At 39.2% G+C, this 20506-nt stretch overlaps 1 protein-coding gene across 6 annotated transcripts in view; it reads left to right on the top strand.

Moving 5' to 3' along the window:
- The window catches only part of LOC149553855 (actin-related protein 4-like), a 281943-nt gene that overhangs the window by 151140 nt on the left and 110297 nt on the right, over positions 1-20506 (top strand). For all 6 annotated transcript variants that reach the window (XM_089789213.1, XM_089789215.1, XM_089789216.1 and 3 more), the window contains 2 exons: positions 18664-18741; positions 18834-18887. In XM_089789213.1, coding sequence (XP_089645339.1) covers positions 18664-18741; positions 18834-18887 — 132 coding nt within the window. The remainder of the gene's footprint in view (positions 1-18663; positions 18742-18833; positions 18888-20506) is intronic.

Raw genomic sequence — 20506 nt, 5'->3', positions numbered from 1 at the left:
AATCATCGGATTCAGATGATTCGTCATCCGAAAGTAGTAGTAGTGACGAAGAATCGAATAAGAAAGTTCGAGCGTTACAAAAAGATATGCTCAGAATGATGAAAGAATCTAGACACAGTGAAGGGAGAATTGTGGTGCATAGACTGTAAAGAGGATGGCTATACAAAGGGGTCATGCCCAAAGAAATAGTTTTGTGACATCTGCCAGGTTGCGGGCATTCCTTAAAGGAGTGCCCGTTTAACATGAAATCAAAAGGACACCAGCAGGTGTTACTAATGTAGGAAGTGTCCACCGGGAATAACACAAACAGCGATGCAAGTTCGGGAGGATATCGCAACAATAATAGACGCGGAAGGGGTGGCAATAACAATAACAGTAACAATGGAGGCTAGAGTCGAATACAGTACAACACGAGTGGACGGCCAATGACTTAGTGTCGTGCGTGCAATCTTTGGGGCCCCTTTGCTAGAGATTGTACTACAAAGGAGACGCCACAGCTACTATGCAGATGGTGTGGTCTGGGGGACCATGAAGATTCAAAATGCCCAAATCAAGGTGTAAATCTATTAAGCATTGAAACGTGTGATGAAAAGATATTGGCGGTCACATGTGAGTAGGTGAAGAAAGCAAAATACCCTGATGCAGAAAAAGAGAAGAAGTGGTTACAAAAAGCACGAACAGAGTTGGAAAGGCAGATGAAAACAGGGAAATCACAAGTAAAAGACACTACCGAGACTTCAAAAAGGAACTTTGCGAAACAAAACATGATAAGGCAGATAATGCAAATAGATGTTCCTATTAAATTAAATGACCTTATGATGCCATAGTTGCGAATGACTATTATGAATATGACACCGCCCTCGAGAGTGACGGAGGAAGTAGGAAGTGATAGTAATGGAACAAAAGCAGAAGACCTGATGCTACTAGCACTTATGATAGGAAGGCATCTGACAGTAGTTGAGATGGGCATTTTGGGCACTGTACTAATAGATACAATTGTAGACGGAGGATTAGGCATGAACGTGCTACCAGAAGATATTTGGAAAAAGCTAGGACAACCCACGCTGTGGCCACCTATTTTCTAGTTACTCATGGTAGATCAACATGGGATAAAACCGTTGGGAACATTGATGGCATAGCCGGTAACGATCGGGACGCAACCATTTCTACTAGATTTTGTGGTCATTCCACAGAAGAGAAGAGGGTACGATGCCATCCTTGGATGGGGGTGGTTGGTGCAAGAAAAGGTAAAACATGATTGTAAATGAAACACCCTATCCATAGAATGCGGAGGCAAAAGATTCATAATTGACCTGCACACATAGATTGTGGGGGAGGAGGTAGCGTCGTTAGACTCAGGAGGTGAGAGTGATGTTGAAAGAAAAAAGAGAATGGAACCAGATGAATAAGGGGTATTGAGATTAGGAGGGTCGAATGATGGTGACCTAGACTCGGTGAACGGCCTATTCCATTGGTAGATGGAGGATTACGAGCTCTTTCCAAGTTGTAATATGGTAAGGATTGTCGAAAGTGAGAAGGGAGAGGAAAATGAATATCCGAAGGAATATAGAGAAGTCGGAGACGGAAAGGCGGTTATGGCTGAAGCTGAAGGGAAGAACATACAGTATGAATCCAGCTAAAGGAAAGATTCCACTGTACGGTATACGATGAATGGACCGCGTAGAAAAAAGAGGTTACACCGCACCATGGATATAGTAGAAAGGTGCTGACAGCAAGGAAAACACATTGTACACTCTGCACAAGAAACAAAGAGGAAGCGCTTAATAAAAACTGGAGTTGTACAGAGTGAAGGTTCTAGAATCAAGAATATAGTTATTGACAACAAGGAGTGGCAGCTGACGGAATTCATGGTATGGGCCACGAAGGTTATGCAGAACATGCATAAGGCATGGCACAACAAGCATTGGAAGTTGAATAGATTTCAATCGAGACAGCTAGAGTTGAAGTATAATGGGTGCAACGCGATCAGATCGGGCAAATTTAAAATAAAGTGGGCCGGACCATAAAAAATCTGTGAAGTAGGTGATAACAGAGCAATAAAATCATGGACCCTCGACGGGAAGGTAGTAGCCGATGCAGTGAATGGGTCCAAGCTAAAAGTCTATCATGAAAGAAATAATGCACCTTTGTGGATGAGCAACTGAGAGAGTCTAAAAATTAATAAATTTTGGTGTATATATGTAAAATAAGTGTAAATAATAATAAAGGATTAAAAAAATTTCATAGTAGGCATAAGTAAGAATATGACAGAAGGCACCGTCCGGTCTTTGGGAGTCTTTTAGCAGCATACCACAAAAAGGATTGACTCAAGAATAGCACCGTACGACGTTGACAGGAAAGGAAGAGCATTGCAATTATACTGTACGGACTTCTATACCGCAAGAAGGTTAAGTATAGGGTCGTACGGATGTAAAAGAACAACAACTAGAAGGAGAAAGTATCGTATGATGTACGGAGGAACAACTAGAAGAAGAGCCAGGTTTCCCTTACGGCCATATGGATTAAAAAGCGTTGAATATCAAGCAATGACCATTAGAACCATGCTGTACGGTTCGTATGAAAGGACTAGGAGGGAGCATTGACTGTGACCAGTTGCAAAGACTGTATGACATTAGAAAATAGAGGAAAACACTGTGCGGCGACATACAGAAAGAACCTGTATGGATGTTGGATGAAAGAGAATCTTGACCGTACGGCCATGAAGGAGACCATACGGACATTGGGAAGACCGTATGACCCTATATTGAGCAAAAAATAGTGACTCGACCGTACGGTACAATAAAGATAATTAAACTAGGAACAAAGAGATCATACGGCCATACAGACAAAGGAAACACAAGCATATGGGCTGTACGGATGTATGGGTTTAAGGAGCACTAAAGGGAAACGTTGGGGGACTGTACGACCAAGCAAGGACAGTGACATCCTTTATCGTAAGAGGTTAAGTGGTGATATAATAAAAGGGATTAGAGAAGGATAGAGGTATAGTAATAAAATTACCCTTCGGAGGTTGTACTAGAGCATTCAAGAGGAAGGAGCCGTAGTTTTCAGGAAGCAGGAGGTTTTGAAAAAAAAATGATGACAAATCAAAACAATTCAGAATGAGTAACATATGATGCTGAAGGGAAGGGAAAGACATAAAAAGATAGTAAAACATAAGCTGTAGGTAGAAAGAGTTTGGGATCAGAAGAAAACCACAAAAAAAGGTGTGTTCCATGGAGTTTTTTGAGGGTTTGAAGGTGCTAATTTGGGTTTGAGGGTGCTCGAGGACCCCCTAAAGGCATTGCCCCTCGACCCCGCCGGCAGCGATGCCCCCTAGACCCCCAGTCAGTTCAGTTATCAGTCGTGGGAAGTGTGACCAGTTGATGAGACTTGGAGCTGCTGCAGGCATGGAGTGTTTGTTTGCCAGAGGTGGAGAGAGCACTAGCCTTTCGAGAGGGATGATATGCTTTCAGGCACTCGAAGTAGGTGTTGGACATGAGGCTGTCTTGGTGGATGCATAGAGAGCTCAGGAGGAGCTGATCATCTAGCTGGATGCAGTAGAGGGACACTTGGCTTAGCGTACCAAGGAGTTGAAGCAGAGAAGGCGACACAGGTGGCTATCAAGGTCAGCATGGCTAAGGTGACAGTATTGTGTTAGCGGAGGTGACAGATGCAACGTGTTTTGTAGACCAGTTTGGTGCAGGTACGGGACGAATGTGAAAGTGGTGTGATGGAAATGGATCTATAGTTAGTCAGTTAATGTATTTCGTTTTGTTACTTGTCGTCTGGAGACGACTTTTCTTTTGGGGGGGATGATGTTGTCAAGAAAATCTATATTGTAGTTGACGGGTAGAATTGGTCACCCCTTCAGAAGGTATATGTACACCGTTCGGAATGGACTTTGGATGCATTGATCGATCAAATCTTCTCATGAGTATACCAAGTCTCCCATCAACCAATCCTCCTATGTTTCTTCTTTTTTTTCACTTTTTGTTACTAGTGCTAGCTCAAATGTTTTGCCCATTATTGTACTGACCTGCTTGTTGCCATTCAAATCTCCAGGTTTGAATTTGTAACGAAACCAAAATGTTTACTCACAAAGGAAATTTTCTTGGTCTACGCAAAGTTTAACTAAAGGTATAGAAACATGAGCATATCATCAAGAACGTATAAAGTAATTAACAATCATATAATAGAAAGATGTGATTGCTTATTACAAATGTAATGACTATATAATTATCAATATGAACTGGTTCTAGATCCAAACATAAATATTGCTGGACGATGGTTAGGAGTGCTAAGTGTCGACAACCAACATAGCCTCTCTCGAACAACTAATTACACTGCCGAGTACTAACTAGACTTAACAACATATTACATTTAAGTTTTATATACTAGCAGTAGTTTTCCATCTACACATACATTACAATTTACATACTTCTTAAATGCATAGGATTTAAAGTATACAGTCTATCAGTGAGCTTGTTTATGCTAGGCCTAGTCCATGTTTTCTTGGTCATTTGATTTCTTGTTTTTCAGGGCCCCTATTTTGAATTAGTCAGCTTGGCAAACCTTTTATGGTGTTTAAATAATAAATTCTCTTTGCATGATTCCTAAATGAAAATGCTTTGGTTATTGGGCATCTTTATGGTCAAATTCATCTAGAACTTGCACTGACCTTGTCCAGTGGGGTATACCACACCAAGAATTGGATTTGGTGGCTTACTTGATTTAGTATTCAACATCTGTTTATATAAACATGTCTCTTATAGATTGGAAAATGGGGCTCAACCTTGAAAATGTCAATATGATTTTGTCAGTTGAGCTCTTCCCATTTGACAACTTCTCATGCTATCTTTTTAGTGTTCAATTTTGTTGTCTTCCATTTTGTGTGATGACAAAATGGAGGTAACAGTACGAAACTTTTTCAACTAAGCTTCATATGTCTCTAAGATAATTCACTATTAATTTGTTAAACATTGATCAAGCAATTGTGCCCAATTCGCATAGTAAGTCCTTTTCATTTTTCCATTTTATTAGCCTATGCTTGATTTTTGAATGCTTCAAAGTCCTTATTTGTGTTTTGAAGTGTTTGTTTGGTTTGCTTTAAACTTTTTGTTTCGTTCAATCTATTTCTTTCGGTTTTCCCTACGATGTAGTGTATCTTAGGGCTTAATTGGACTTATGAATAAAAAAGTATGACCATTTAAGTGCCTAGAAAGTGGACTTTCCAAGCTAAATCACTATAGTGCACTATATAGTCTAATTTAATGTTGAGATTTTACTTTAATGTTTTATTTAAAACATCTAAGTAAAATGTTGCTTTTAAAATAAATATTTACACAATATGTAAACTATGTAATGTAAATATTCTATTTGACTCATTGTTAGTGATTTTCCCTCAATAATCAATCAGACATATGCTTAGTAGAAAGTTTAAGTTTTGCAACTCAATAACATGTCTTTTTTTGAAATATGCTTCATGCAATTGCATCCCTAGAGTGCGATTTGTCTTGGAAACCCAAATGCATGTAAAGCAAAGCATATTTTGAACACATGCAAATGCACTTAGAGAGTGTGATTTGCACTTGATCCCAAAATAAAAGATGCGTTTGCACTGCAAGGGTGCGATTTGCTCTTTGAATGAGAAAGCTTGACTTAGGCAAATAAAAAAGCATATTTTGAAACATGCAAAAGGCTTCTGAAGTGCGATTTGCATGAGAAATGCCTTGTACATGCAAGGCGTTACATGCAAATGGCCTCCTAGAGTGCGATTTGCACTTAAACATCTCATTCCCATGCCATTTTAAATATGCAATGAAGTCTCAAGGGTGCATTTTGCATCTTATATGTTAAAACGTCCCATACGTTTACATTTCGAAGGCATCACATGTAAAGGCAGCCAAAGAGTGCATTTTTCATCAAAACACCCAAAGACATTCATTTCTAGCCCGTGCGTTTTCATTTGGAGGTCATGATTTGGCATTTGAATGCATCCATTTGCATTTCTAGTCCACCTTTTTCATCATTTCATGCAAAAATGCCTCACGTATTTGGATTTCTAGGGCACATTTTTCTTCAAAAATGCCCAAGAAAATACAATTTTCAAAAATGTTTTGCATTTTATAGGAGCTTTGAGTTCACATTTTGGGCTACAGGCGAAAAATCCAGTGCTTTTGACCTTGGAGGTCATGATTCGCAACTTTGAATTTGTGAAAGGCTCTTGGTTGTTGCATGCATTTGCACTTGGAGAACCTGAGTCTGGAGAAGACTTGTTCATCTAAATTTTTCTTTCCATTTTTGACTCGTTGAGCTCCAAGAAAGTAGAAGGATTAAACTTTGTTTGTATTTCTTACTTGTTTTGCTTTAACATTGCAATCTTTGGCTCATTTTTGTCTAGTTTTTTCAAATGCAGTCCATGTCTTTTGCATTTTGTCTTTGAATTGTTTTAAATCCTTTGATTTGCAAATGTCAAAACCTTTCCAAACTCCAAAAATTGAAATTGCATGTAAAGGGATATCGTGAAGTTTGTTATGTTTGAGTCAATAGCAAGAGGTATGTTTTTTCTGGTTCTTAGTTTTTCTTGTTTGTTTGTGTTTTGTCTCATTTCTTTTTGGAAGATAGTTGAAAATTCCCACCTAAGAATGCAAGTACATATACATGCTTTCATGCTCCATGCCAATCCATACATCATCCATTTTCCAAATTCCATTCTTCGACAAATGCAATTACATTCTCCGTACCTTACTACATGTTTATCTCAAGATGACTCATTTTTACCACATGTAATTACCTCTAGGGAACCTGATTTTGGTAAAAGGTCACACTTCTAAAACAAAGGTTGTCATTTGGCATGTATCCATATGAATCCAAGTTGCATTCTTGGCCATACCAACAAAAGCCCATATTTGCCTACATGCAATCCATCCTTACAAGTCCAATTTTGGCCCATTTTGTCCAAGTACATATGCTTTCCAGTTGATTACCAACAATCACATGTGTTCCATAAGTATCTAATCAATACTTCAAACACTTTGTTCTTCATGGATTTGCCATTGCAAACCAAAGTGTAATGCCTTCATAAATCCAATCACTTCAAATTAGGTATTTACTCTTTGGAATTTCCATGTTGTAGTGCAAGATATGTTTGCACCATCAAAATCCAAATGGAAGATGAAATATTAGTATGATAAGGAGGTGGATCACACAACTGTATCACTTTTTTATCTTGTCTGGATCAAATATCATATACAAATATTGGGCACGTAGACATGGCCAATTTCTTGAAGAGGGTCAAAGCTTTTGCCAACAAGGAAATGAAGCGTATGAAAAGGAGTAATATTCACCTATTATCCACTTTTCCTATGGTTGCTCTTAGGGTGTGCTCAACATTTTAGCCCTAAATTAAAATCAATTAAGGATTCAAATAGTAAGCTCATTATCAGCCAAGACCTAGATGTTATTGAGGAAATCTTCAAACTCATTCAGACTTTAGAATGCATGGATTTGTCTAAAGAAATGTCTCGATGACTGTGGAATTAGAGCAAGTCAGATTATCAGAGGCATACTAATGAGCACTGGTTGTAGAATAAGAGATCTAATTTCTCTAGATAGCCTTAAACAATACACAAATCTGACTTCTCCCTATAAGTTAATGATTCAATAACTCTTCTTAGCAGAATCCATGGCCTCGAAGAATTTGTTAACTTTCAACCATGAATGTATAAGTTTATCTTCCAAGTCTTTGCGAACAAGGAACCCATCTATTGGGGAGAGCTTATAATAACAACATAGTGTGAACAGTTAATTCAAGTGGAAACATCAATACCATTTTACGTGAATTCTTACTTGGTCTACATTGTTGTGGCAATGAGAACATTCTCAAGACTTTACAATAGAGGAGGTCGGTCTTTAATTCCCATTTGGAACTACTATGACCAGATTACACTGACATAGAGCAATTATCATTACAAAAGGGTCCAAGATTCGTTCGTAGGACATTTCAAGTGTCTTTTTGATAAAGAGTTGGTAGTCAAAAGAGAATCATATGAAGCCTAAGAAAAGTTAAATTAGTTCGGTTGCATTTTCTTACATTTTCCGACTTTCACTTATCTAAGAGTTGGTTATTTTCAAGGAGAACCATCCCACCATACCGAGATATCCTACTAATAGGATCATTCTAATGGAGTTGGCTAGATAACTCATGGAGGTGCAATCATACCAATATAGTTTGTATAGTCAGGACTTGGCATTAACACTGCCGAACCCTTCCAAATTGGTCATATACACTCAATTCAGTGTATAAAGCGAAAGCTATGGAAGTAGAACTCCAGGTTATTACTCTGAAGAAGTTCCAAGGCTAAATTTGACTTTGACTACCGAGTGATGCATTCGAAGGTCAAAAGGGCATTCACCCATGTTCATCGAATGTAGGATGTGTGGATTTACTTGCACACGGAGATGGACATCATAAAAATGGACTACTACATTCTTACGTTGCAGCAAATCATCGACCTTAACATGGTTGAGATTCAAAAAGGCTTTGAGATTGAAGATGATGGCATGATCCTGGATCTAGAGTAACATAATACTTAGTTTGACAAGCTTGCTGCTTTCCCTATTCAATGGCAACAAAAGGAAGGAATTTGTGTCTTTGATAGATTTTGATCTATCTTATTGAATATGAAGAAGTGGTTGAAAAGAAAAGGCCTCAAGATAGTACATTTGAAGATCGGGGTAGATTACAATCACTTCAGGCCAGTCGGAAGGAGATCACAAGAGGAGATCAAGAAGAAAGATGGTTCATCCTCATCCAAGTTGGTTAAAACTCCCAAGTTTAAGCTCAAAGGAGGAAAATGATCAAATCCACTCTTAAATTTCTCTCAGGCAACCATGCAAACTCAAGAATCAGAAGGAGTCTGATGAAGAGGATAAAGAGGAAGAGAGAGAGATAATGATCATATCTCCCCCATGACCAACAAACAACCAAGAGCTATCTATTCAAGAAGAACCTTTCTTGGATGTCGTAGACAATGATGTGGATTCAGTCTCCACCGTATTCATGCTTACCATTTCTATCTTGGAGGTGAACATTTCGACACTCATCTCTTTTGCGCTCCTATCCTCATATAAGAGTAATGTGAGAACTTGGGAAATGCATTCGATGATTTTCCAACTCTCGTAGAAGGTCAAGTTTCCCAACTTGGTACCTTGGTTGCGGGGTTTGAGATGTTTATGATGGAGTCATCTCAAAGGATACCCATGGTTTTGACTATGCAAACCGAAGCATGCATCGTGACAACAAAAATACAATTAGGATTAATGTTTGTTGTAGCCTTCGTTCCAATTTCAATAGATTAAGGTTTCAGTTTGCTTGCATGGTTGGGAAAAATCACCATGAAAAGGAGGTAGGTTGCTCTACTGCCAAATGATATCCCTGCCAAGCAGACTAAACCTGAACTCCTCAAGGCAAAGGTCATTTCAAGAATCGTTGTTGATTCTGAAAAGACCAAATATGTTGAGATTGCAGAGCCTTTGGTGAACAAACCAGCTGAGAAATTTTGCATCTCTAGCAAAAGAAATCTAGGGCAGATCTGGGATACCCTTCAGTCTCGACTTTGTTGGGTCGGCAAAGGTTGTTGATGTTTAGCGTTAGGAGAAGTAAATCTAAATCTTCCATGATGTTATTATTTGTAACTATATTTCAGAGATATAAGCAATTTGTGTTCTAACTCTGATATCTGTCTTATATTGCAGAGAAGTATCTATGCATCATTGTCTGATATGCATGACAGAGACCTATATATATGTACATGTATTCATACTGATGTATGCATACATGTACATATACATACATCCCTGTTATGTACATTGTGACAGTATTTATATGCATTATCGACCAACTTAAGTGGTCAAGATTCACATTACTCTTGACAGACCGTGTTGTTGAACTTTGCATTTAAATCACAATAGATATCACTGTCGAACTCTGTATTATTCATAATTGATGATTATCACTGGGCGTATTGGTATCCTTGATGGATGTACAGTCGGGATGCTAGAACTCGCGTAATATATATTGCATCTTGTGTCGGGTTTACAACCCGTGTCTTGGCACTCTTAATGATATTGAGATTATGCCTTGTGTTATCAGGCAACAAAATAATAAACACAGAACAGTTATACCAAACATGACTTCGAAGGGCCATGTCCCTACATGGCCCTTGGGCCACGTAGAGGCATGACTCTTCGGAGTCATGGCTGTTCGGGTGCATATATATTTGAGTTCCTTCAACTACAGTGAACATATTACAAAAAGGAAATACAAGTACTTGCAGTAGAATATTCACATTAGAATATCAATTGCTATTATTATTTCATTTGTCTTACAGAGATCTAGTAAAAGCAATCAGAGCTGAAGAAGGAAGAACTCTAGAACCTGCTGCAAAACAGTGAAGATAAGTAATATCATTCTACCTGTTTGATTCAGAATTAATAAACAAATATTTGTAATTGTTTATCTATCAGAGATCCTTTACTTTTAGCAAAGGTTGTATTGTGTGACTTGAATGTTTGACTTTTGTCACCAATGGTTTTATTTGCAAAGGTTGGACTTTTCAATTTTAGACTGGAGCATAGATTTGGACAATATTAATATTGGAGAGCATATTATTATTTGTTTCTAGTGGCTTTGAAGTCAGGCATATTGCCATTGTTATCTACGCCCATCGTACAATGCATTCAAAGGCACCGTACTCCCTCTTCATTGCATACACTGTACGACTAGTTAACAAAACCACTCTGTGAACACCGTCCGGCCTGTGGAGCACTTCTCAGCACTTAGTCGTACGCAGATGCTCAGGTAGAGGTTAATTTTGGCTAAGGGTTTATATAAATTTTTTAAACTTCCATACCACTCTTATAAATGGAGTCTGCAGGCAAGAGAAAGTGGAAAAGAGAATTGGAAGAATCTATAGCTGGGAAGGGCATGAAAATGTCGACCACAGGTAACCAGAGTGAAGGCACCAGTAGCAGCAGCAAGCAGAAGCGTAAGGCATAGGCACCTGCAATTGCTGAAATCACACCACAGAATATAGCATTCGAAGGATTGAGCGGTGTGGACTGTAGGAAGTGGTTGCAGGAAATTTTTTGATAGTCATCCAATAAAAGCCAGCATTAGAAGGGCACAAGTGGAATGGGCGATTTGAATGCCTGTCTTTTGCATCTAGGATTACGAGGGTGCCCTACGCACCATGATAGAGATGTATGGCAGGGCCTCTCGGAAAAGCACATTTCCATACCTAGGAAAGGACTTGGTAGTTTCATTCAAAGCAATAGATTTCATGCGTGTGTTTGGCATACCAGGGCCGCAAGGAAAAAAGGTACAACCCAAGAAGATTACCAAGGAGGTAAAAATGTTTTTGATCAGGCTGGTATGCAGAGACATTGCTGGAGCAGAATGGGAAGTATCGGTTGAAACATCAAAAGGTAGGGGATTGAAGAAAACAGACATCCAGGAGGGATCGTGGCGATGCCTGATGGATTTAGTCAAGAGCTGACTTACTGGATCAAGTAGGGCATTTGATATCTCCTTTCCATAGGTATCCATGATGAACGACATAATGAAAGGGAAGGTGTATGATTGGGTATTTGTGCTGGCTGAACGCATGCATGAATTTATGACGCTCCAGCATAAGACATTTCATATGCCGCATTATGCCATAGGCCTCTTTCCTGATGCTACAACGTGGATGATTTCAAAAGATAGGTTGCAGGTGAGACCTGGACCATTAGCCCCCGGGGAACCTCCTATCATGCGGTGGAAACACTTAGACTCAGCCATTGGGCAAAAGGGCTTTGTAGGGCAGAAAAGACCCCGGCTTGATACAAGAGGAGATACAGATAGTGGACAACAGGAGACATCTTTCGAGGAAAATAGCATGGGAGAGGAAGAAGGGGAAGATGATGAAAAGGTTGAGATTGTCACAATCACCCCCCTGTTATTTCTGCGCCCTACACTATTCGCCACTCCCTGCCTAGTCCCAACAGGTGGGCACATGGCTCATATACCAGGGTTTGGACAGACACGACAGCCGATAGTGATGACTGCAGCTCCTTAGCAGGCGGTTACAGTAGCTGCACCCTGGTAGCATGGGGTAAGACCTCCCCTAGTCCAACTGATTGGACCAGTAGTTGGGTTAGCCGTGGGGTTTGCATGAGTGGCAAAACTTGTTAACCGAGAGGGTATGCCAACTCCTGTCAAAGTAGTACCGGTAGCAGAAATCGTGGTACCTATCGAAGCACAACCAATAACAGAAACTGTGGCACCTATAGCAGAGAGTGTACCGGAGGAGAGAGAGGAGACTACCATGGCAGTACTCGAACTACTAGTACCAGAGATAGCAAAGAGCCAGAATAAGCTTGGTGTACACTTGGATGTAGTGGGTTCGGATGTAGTTGTTACAGTGGATTCAGCACTCATAGCATCACCTGAGCAAGATAGGGAGAGTCGAACTCAGAGGCTGAGTACCTACTTAAGTACGTGGTTCCATCGTACTCTAGTAGCTCGGATGGCCTACATACAAACACCTACGCGGGACGAAATTTCAGAGAACACTTAGCAGGTACAGGTAGCGGATCCAATATAGGATGTGGGATCGTCACATAGCGCTATTGAGCATATGGCGGAAGTAGTAGAAAAGGCTATGGGGGTACAACAGGACCACCCAGTGGCATCAGAAGCAGTGGAAACATTCCTTGTTGATATAGCTGCTCTAGCGGCTCGGACTCAACAAGTGATGGCATCTGCGGAGGCACAGGCTTTAGACTCAGTGGTGAAGCAGCTGGAGGGAGTGGTATCTTTTATGAGATCAAGATGCTCGACTAACTTTACTGTTTTCTTTGAGGATAGAGGTTGGCCAAGTGTGGAAACTACAGAAATGTGTCAGGATTGGGCCACCATGGGGAGTCCGGGCTTGGGGAGCGAGATAGAGACATTGACTCAGGAGATTGAGAAGATATACACGGAGGCATATTACACCCTTCGGAGAAGCAAGACGGATCAGGCAGCAGTTGAGAGGGCTCGGGAGGAGTCAGTTGCCACGTTAGCCGCGGAAAGGGCGGCCTGGAAATCGGAGAGGGCAGCCTTGCTAGAAAAATAGAGTCAGTTACAACATTTGGCAGCAAAGAAAGAGATCTAGCTGATGAGAAGGAAAAGGAATTATTAGAGATTGCTGGGATGATGCAGTCAACTCTGGAGCTTCAGATGGAAGCAGAAGACGAATTGAGAGTTCGAAAGGAGCAAGACTACAAGCTACAGGCTGAGCTGAGTGAACTGAGAGCACGGACACCTACCACGCCAGGGACCCATCCCCCTGCCTAGTATTTGTGTATTGATGTAATTAATTGTGCAATTTTCATTTTTTGAGTTTTGTTGCATTGTCGTCTTAAGATGACTTTTCTTTTTGGGGGGATGATGTTGTCGGTAAAATTATAAAACAGCGGATAGGTAGATTAACATGTAGTCAATAATTGTTATGTAGCCAACGGGCCCCTTCGGGAAGGTTCTTCGGAATGGTAAATGTACAACTTTGGATCATGCTTGTAATCATCATTGTAAGCACTATGTAATCTCTTCGGCATATATGTGAATAATAGAAGGAGTACTATTGTGTTACATGTTCTTGTCTATTGTTTGTATGCATTAAACTATTAACCCTTGTCCGAAAGGTGTACATATACCATTCTGAAGGGATGACTCAACTGTCGCATCCATTCGGATACTAATCTACCCGTCGGCTATTTTATAACTTTACCAACAACATGCTAATCTACCCGTCGACTATTTTATAATTTTACCGACAACATCATCCCCCCCAAAAATAGAAGTTGTCTTATTTCCAATAGCTTCGTTACTTGGTGGAAAAGGGTTTTCCTCAAGCGAAGTTGTTTGTTCCAGAAGTGTATCCCGGACGAAGAGTTCACTCAATGCTCATGCTCCCTCGGAACTCCGAGCCGTGCAAGTTAATTCCCTTCCATTTGGATTCTCTTCCCTCGGCATATACAGGTTAAGAAATTCCTCCCTTGTTTCTTCCACCAAATTCAAACGCTGTCGAGTCTCTTCCAACAATTCCTTGGTGTCTGTCAGCAATCTGTTGAAACCTCCATTTGCGCTTGGTCTATTGTGCCAAAATTAAAATTTCTTGTGCGGTGCGTATCTCATTTTTTTCCTTTATCTTATTCGTATCCTTGTTAAGCTGATTAGGCATTAGCCTTCATTCCTTTGCCTTCGTTCCAGGTCCATTGGGCAACGATGCCAAATTTTTACCATATGGGGTAAATAATTTAATGGATACAGACAATAGACAAGAACATGTAACACAACAGTACTCCTTTTATTATTCACATATATGCTAAAGAGATTACATAGTGCTTACAATGATGATTACAACCATGATCCAAAGTTGTACGTATACCATTCCGAAAAACCTTCCCGAAGGGGCCCGTCGGCTATGTAACAATTACCGATTACATGCTAATCTACCCGTCGGCTGTTTTATAATTTTACTGACAACAAACCTTTCTTGGATGTCATAGACAATGATGTGGATTCAGTCTCCACCATATTCACGCTTACCATTTCTATCTCGGAGGTGAACATGTCGACACTCATCTCTTTTGCGCTCCTCCTATCCTCACATAAGAGCAATGTGAGAACTTAGGAAATGCATTTGATGATTTTCCAACTCTCATAGAAGGTCAAGTTTCCCAACTTGATACCTTGGTTGTGGGGTTTGAGATGTTTATGATGGAGTCATCTCAAAGGATATCCATGGTTCCGACTATGCAAATTGAAGCATGCACCGTGACAACAAAAATACAATTAGGATTAATGTTTGTTGTAGCCTTCGTTCCAATTTCAACAAATTAAGGTTTCATTCTGTTTGCATGGTTGGGAAAAATCACCATGAAAAGGAGGTAGGTTGCTCTACTGCGAAATGGTTTCCCTGCCAAGAAGACTAAACCTAAACTCCCCAAGGCAAAGGTCATTTCAAGAATCATTGTTGATTCTGAAAAGACCAAATATGCTGAGATCGCAAGTTCACCAAAATTGAACTTGGTAAACAGTCACGACTGGGGTGTTATAAGATGCTGAAGATGCACTCCCGAATTTGTGAAAGAGCAATTGCGAGCTCTAGGAAAGAAAATCAGCTAAAGCATGAGAATGCTTATCTTGATGAGATCGTTTGCCAACAATCCTCGCATCCTGTAGTCATCACATCTTAGATAGCCTAGGTGAATCGAAGAGCCAAGGCAGCAAAGGCTTTTGTTGGAAGAGGTTAGCTCAGGAGTTCAATTGATCAAACTATAATGGCCCCAATTTTAATAAAATACTTTAAATAATTAACAGTCCCAAAATTTAAATAATATTTTGTGGACCTTTAATTATTTAATAAAGGAGCCTTATTTTTATCAATTATCTTTTGATTATTTTCGTGTCAACATTCGTTGTAAACCCTTAGGAGTTTTCTCCAAAGGGGTATTTATGTGCGGCATGTAGGAAGTTGTTTGTATGTGATTTGGATTATTTCTTTGTATTGCAAATTCCTATTGGAACTCTATATTACTCGCCATTTCAAAAGTGGAAGATCATCCGTACTTGGCTATTCCAGTTTTGGTGGGATTCAACGCTCACCCTGTTCTGTCTTATACTACTTTGCTTCAGATCTGGCACATCTGGAGTGCCATCTTTTTTTTCAAATATAATATTTTGAGGTTTCGAAAATGAATTGTTATATCTCTTCGTTGACGTACGCTTTTGTGCCTGACTATTATTTGGTGTATTCAGTGGATTATATCTTTCCCTTGGTTACATTCCTTTGGGTACATTCTCTCGGGTACTTTACCTCGGGTACTTTCACTCGGGACTGTGCATCAGGTACTTTCCCTTGGGTGCTCTCCCTCGGGCACTTTCCCTTAAGTGTTTCCCTCGAGTGCTTTCCCTTGCATACTTTTCCTCAGGGCTTTCCCTCGGGTGCTTCCCTCCCTCAGGTACTTTCACAGGTACTTGCTATGAGTGTCTACCCTCATGAAAACTCGGGTGTGTTGTTGGGGAACATTACACAAAGATGTGATCGAAGTCCTTGAATGTATCAAAGGTGTTTAAGAAAAACTCCTTGACATGATTGCTTCCTTCAACCAAGAGACCAATACCCTGAAAGAAGTTTTGGGTATCTGGGATTAAATGACAAACATTGATTTGGATGTCTTGATCTCATGTGACATTGTTCCATCCCTAGACATGTTCTATAGATATTAGGGACTCATGAGTCATAAGGAGAAGATACTAGAAAAGCTTTTGTCAAAATTCCAGGGACCCTTAGAAGGCTATTAGGCAATGGAAATGGAGATCATGAGTGATCTGAGGCAGATGGGATGTAAAGTCCTTACTGAGCCATATGGGATGTAAAGTCCTTACCAAGGATGATGACTTGTTCATTGAAGAGGAAATGACTTCGGAGTACACTGACAAAGTCATTGCTGATTTTGATTCTGAAGATTGTGAGTCGCATACAATGAAGGAGTTTGCTACATGCAAGTCTGTGGTAAAACACTTATGGGATTCTCTTGTAGATAATTACAAATTTGTAAAATCAGCACATGAAAATGCAGTCAAAGTTGAAGCCCTTTCAAGGATGATGGAGATCCTAGATCTGCCCATGGTTCATGATTGTATTGCCAAATATAAGGCTTTTCTTGACAAGTTCAAGTGTTGATCCAACTTTATGCGCCCGTTTCTTTTTAAGTTTTAGCATTTTATCTTTGTAGTTGGAGAAGATGAATTACGTGCGATGCAGTTGGATGTAATTCGATTGCATGTCCTCATGACATGTAATCTAATAATTCTTCTCAACAAGTTTTACCAAGTCAAAGTGGTTGAGTTGCTCCCAATTTTTCCTCCTTTTTCTCACTTCTTTTCCTATATAAGAAGCGTCCCCCTCATTGTAAAAATTATTGTATACAAGAAAGCTTTGATAAAATTTTGCAAGCATAACTTTGATTGTGTAGTACTATTTTGAAGAAAAGTGAATACAAAGAAATAATTGGAGTTGAAACTTTGAATATGAGCAATTGTGATAGGACAAATTCGAAGCCTTGACTGTAATTTGTGTCGGTTATCTTCGATTCATGTTGCTATTGTATGTTTAAATAATAGAGCATAACGAGTCAAGAAGCAATCAGAGCTGAAGCTTTGACTGGGAGCGATTGTGGTGTTACATAGACTAAAAGTTTTGATTGTCGCATGTATTGCCATCTCAATTCACTAAAATAATTAGAATTCCCTACTTCTGGAAGTCTTTGTGCCCCAATAGTAGAGCTTATTCTTAGACTTGGAGCCAAACTAATACTCTTTCAATTGGCCTTTGAGTAGCTGTTGGTTTATCGGTATCACCGTTTCCAACTGTTAGAATGAAGTTTAGATAGAGACTTAATCTTACCCATTACTTGCTTTGCGGGTAAGTGGATTCTTTCTTGAAATATAAGATGAAAGAATATTGGTAACACCCCTTATACAATCTCTCAACTTCTTGCTTATTTTGAGTTGATCCAAGGAACGGTGAGAAGAGGGAGCCTTCCCTTTAACTTTGTCTCATATGTTATGGCTGGTCTACCTATTTTGCGATTGAATTTGAACAAACCGTCGGTTGCAAAATATCCACCCAACACAACCATAAGGATTTTATAAGAAAATCTTCATTCTTGGTTAATATCATGTCTTCTCAATGCTGGCCACAATGTTTGTTATACTCCTATGCTTTAATTTTGAGATAATTTGTTGAACTTGATATACAACCTTTCAATGTCACTCTCTCAAGTTGGGAAGCGTTTAGACTCAGATGCACGCGGTTCCTTCCCTACCAGTGACTTAATTTCTGATACCATGCTTCTCTTTCAAAGAACTCTATGTCTTTACTGTTTACATGAAGAGATCCATGTCCTTTTGAATAGATACAACCATACAAAATATTATGCCATTTCAAATACTCATAATTAGTTGAAGGCAGATTTGACATTGGCACTCGGACATTCCAGCAATTTGGAGATATAATTGATAGACAATATAAGCCATTCGCTATGGTTCCACATTGCTACATGCATATTCATCAGCACTTTATAGTAGTAACTTTTGAAAAGAAAAACGCTTTTTCATTTCCCAGCCATGAACATGGATAGTTATGATAACTATCACATAATCCTGTTCTCTCATCAGGTTCTTGTTACGATAGCTAAATATCCTAGTAGAAAAAACTTTATTGTGTCAATAATTTGTTACTTGAATGATATCAGCAACTCCATTTTGTGCAAATCTTATAATTCCTGTATTCCATATGGGCATACCCAACCATAATCTCTGAAAAACAAAACCTCTCCTTTTCCTTATGTTTTGAGGGATGTCTGCGCTGTTTCAAGCTTCTTAATTTAGTGTCACAAGGTGCAGCAAAATTTTACAGGCATTGGCCCCATTCACGCTAATACGTTTTCTTGAATCCATATCAAAATTTGTTGTTTCTGTGAATCTGCATAATTTTAGGTTTGCTTTTTCTGTCATAGCTTTTCCTGTATTTTTATATGCTATACATATTCATGTTTTAACTGCAGGCTGTTGTGTCATCTCCGATTGGTGGGGAGATTTTAACTGAGTGCTTAATGAAGTCACTGGAGAGTAAACGGATTACGGTAACTATTGTTTGATTATATGGTGTTCGCTAATATTTAATAACTCTTATTTCCAAATTGTTTGGACTTATTGCCTGTCTTTCATACTGCAGCTCAGGCCACGATATTCATTCAAGAGGAAAGAGGTTCAGCTTGGAGAATTTCAGGTTAATATTTCAAGTTTTCTATCTTCATTGTTGGTTGATTTATAAGAGCACTGCATCATGTATTCTTGTATTAATTGTTATCTTTGTTTGCTTTGTTGTTTCTAATCCATGTATAGTTCTGTATCAGGAGTTGAGAAAAATATTTGTTTGAAATTCAGCAATATTTGTTAGCCCCTTTATGGATCATTTAAACAGTTGCACAGTGGTTAAACAAAGACAACATTTAGAAGGAATTAAGGACATGAGGTGCATCTGTTTATTTAGAAATTTGATATTAGATGTGTTAGCCGCGTTTCTTTTCCCACTCAATTTCGAAACTTTCTTTCTCACCCATCAAAGTCACCCAACCACCCCTTTCTGAAACCTGTGGTATTGCCGAGTGGGCACTTGCAATAAGTTTACAAGCCACTATCATTTTTGAGTTTCCCACATCTAAGTTGTTTAGCTCCAATCTATGCTTTAAAACTTCGGAAAGCGCACTGCTGCTGCTGAGCTACCCAAGGTAAGGACATCATGATACTGCTTTGTATTAAATGAGGTGATCCAGAGGCAATCTTTTAAATAAAGTGTGTTTTTTCAAAAATGGTAAAATTAAGTCTTTTCATGAGGTGGCATAGTACGAGAACTTAATTTCCCGTGCATTAACTGTATTTATGAGTTGATTGGGTTTGTTATAAATGTAACCTTTGGCCACCTTTTTCTTCAACAATCATCTTGCGAACTCCATTAATTCAGAAACTCTCTCGTGCTAAGATGGGAGTTCCACTGCCAGAAGACTATAATCACAATGATCCTCAGCCAGTGCTTCAGCTGGATCTTTAGGAGATTGAGATAGAGTAGCAATATGATATCCTTTCTAGTCTATATAACGCAACTTGGGACTTGAGGACTTCTTCCATTGGTTACCAGAGTGATATTTATGAGCTAGAATGAGAAATAGACCATGCAGAGTTTGGTTTTATTTTGCAGGATGTAGGGATGACAAAGCCCTAGACTTCGTGATGGACCTCCTCAATTTGCTCCTCATAAACCAAGGAGAAGGTGAGGGAGCAGGAAATGAAGAAGACGTGGAAGCAATTGTAGATGGAATCCAACTGTTATCTTTCTTGAAGACGGAATGTCTGCAGTTTCTTTTTGTAACTGTCGCATAATGTTATGTATAGTGGAATTTTGTAAATATGAAAGAGGGGGGGTGAGATAGAAAGAAATAATTCTGTACAGAAAGGTACTTTTTTGGTTTGATATCTATAATGAAAAAATCTTGTTCTGTATATGTATATAATAGTGGTTTTGTGTTGTCACTCTATGGGCCCCTATTTCTATGAATTGTATGGATTATTTTATAGATACTTTTTTCAATTCTGTGCGACATGTTATTTTCAAATAACAATTATGTGTTACAAGATTACTTTCCCCTGTTCATGTTTTTGTTTGGTTTTATATAAATGAATTATGTTTCATTTATATCAATTTTTTACGTTGTCAGTAGTTTGGTTTATCTGTTTTTCGTGTGGGGTTATGTGCCTTCGAGTTCTAGTTAAAAGCATTTGGGTTTTCATTCGTTGTATATCTTGCACGAGGGAGCTGTACCTCTAAAATTTAGAGATGGGCTAGTATAC

Source organism: Cupressus sempervirens, chromosome 6 (genome assembly GCF_028749045.1).
Source record: "Cupressus sempervirens isolate cs-2001-9-10 chromosome 6, ASM2874904v1, whole genome shotgun sequence".
In the NCBI taxonomy this organism is placed as follows: Eukaryota; Viridiplantae; Streptophyta; class Pinopsida; order Cupressales; family Cupressaceae; genus Cupressus; species Cupressus sempervirens.
Note: the sequence above shows the minus strand (reverse complement) of the source record. Positions and strands in the feature narration are given on the sequence as shown.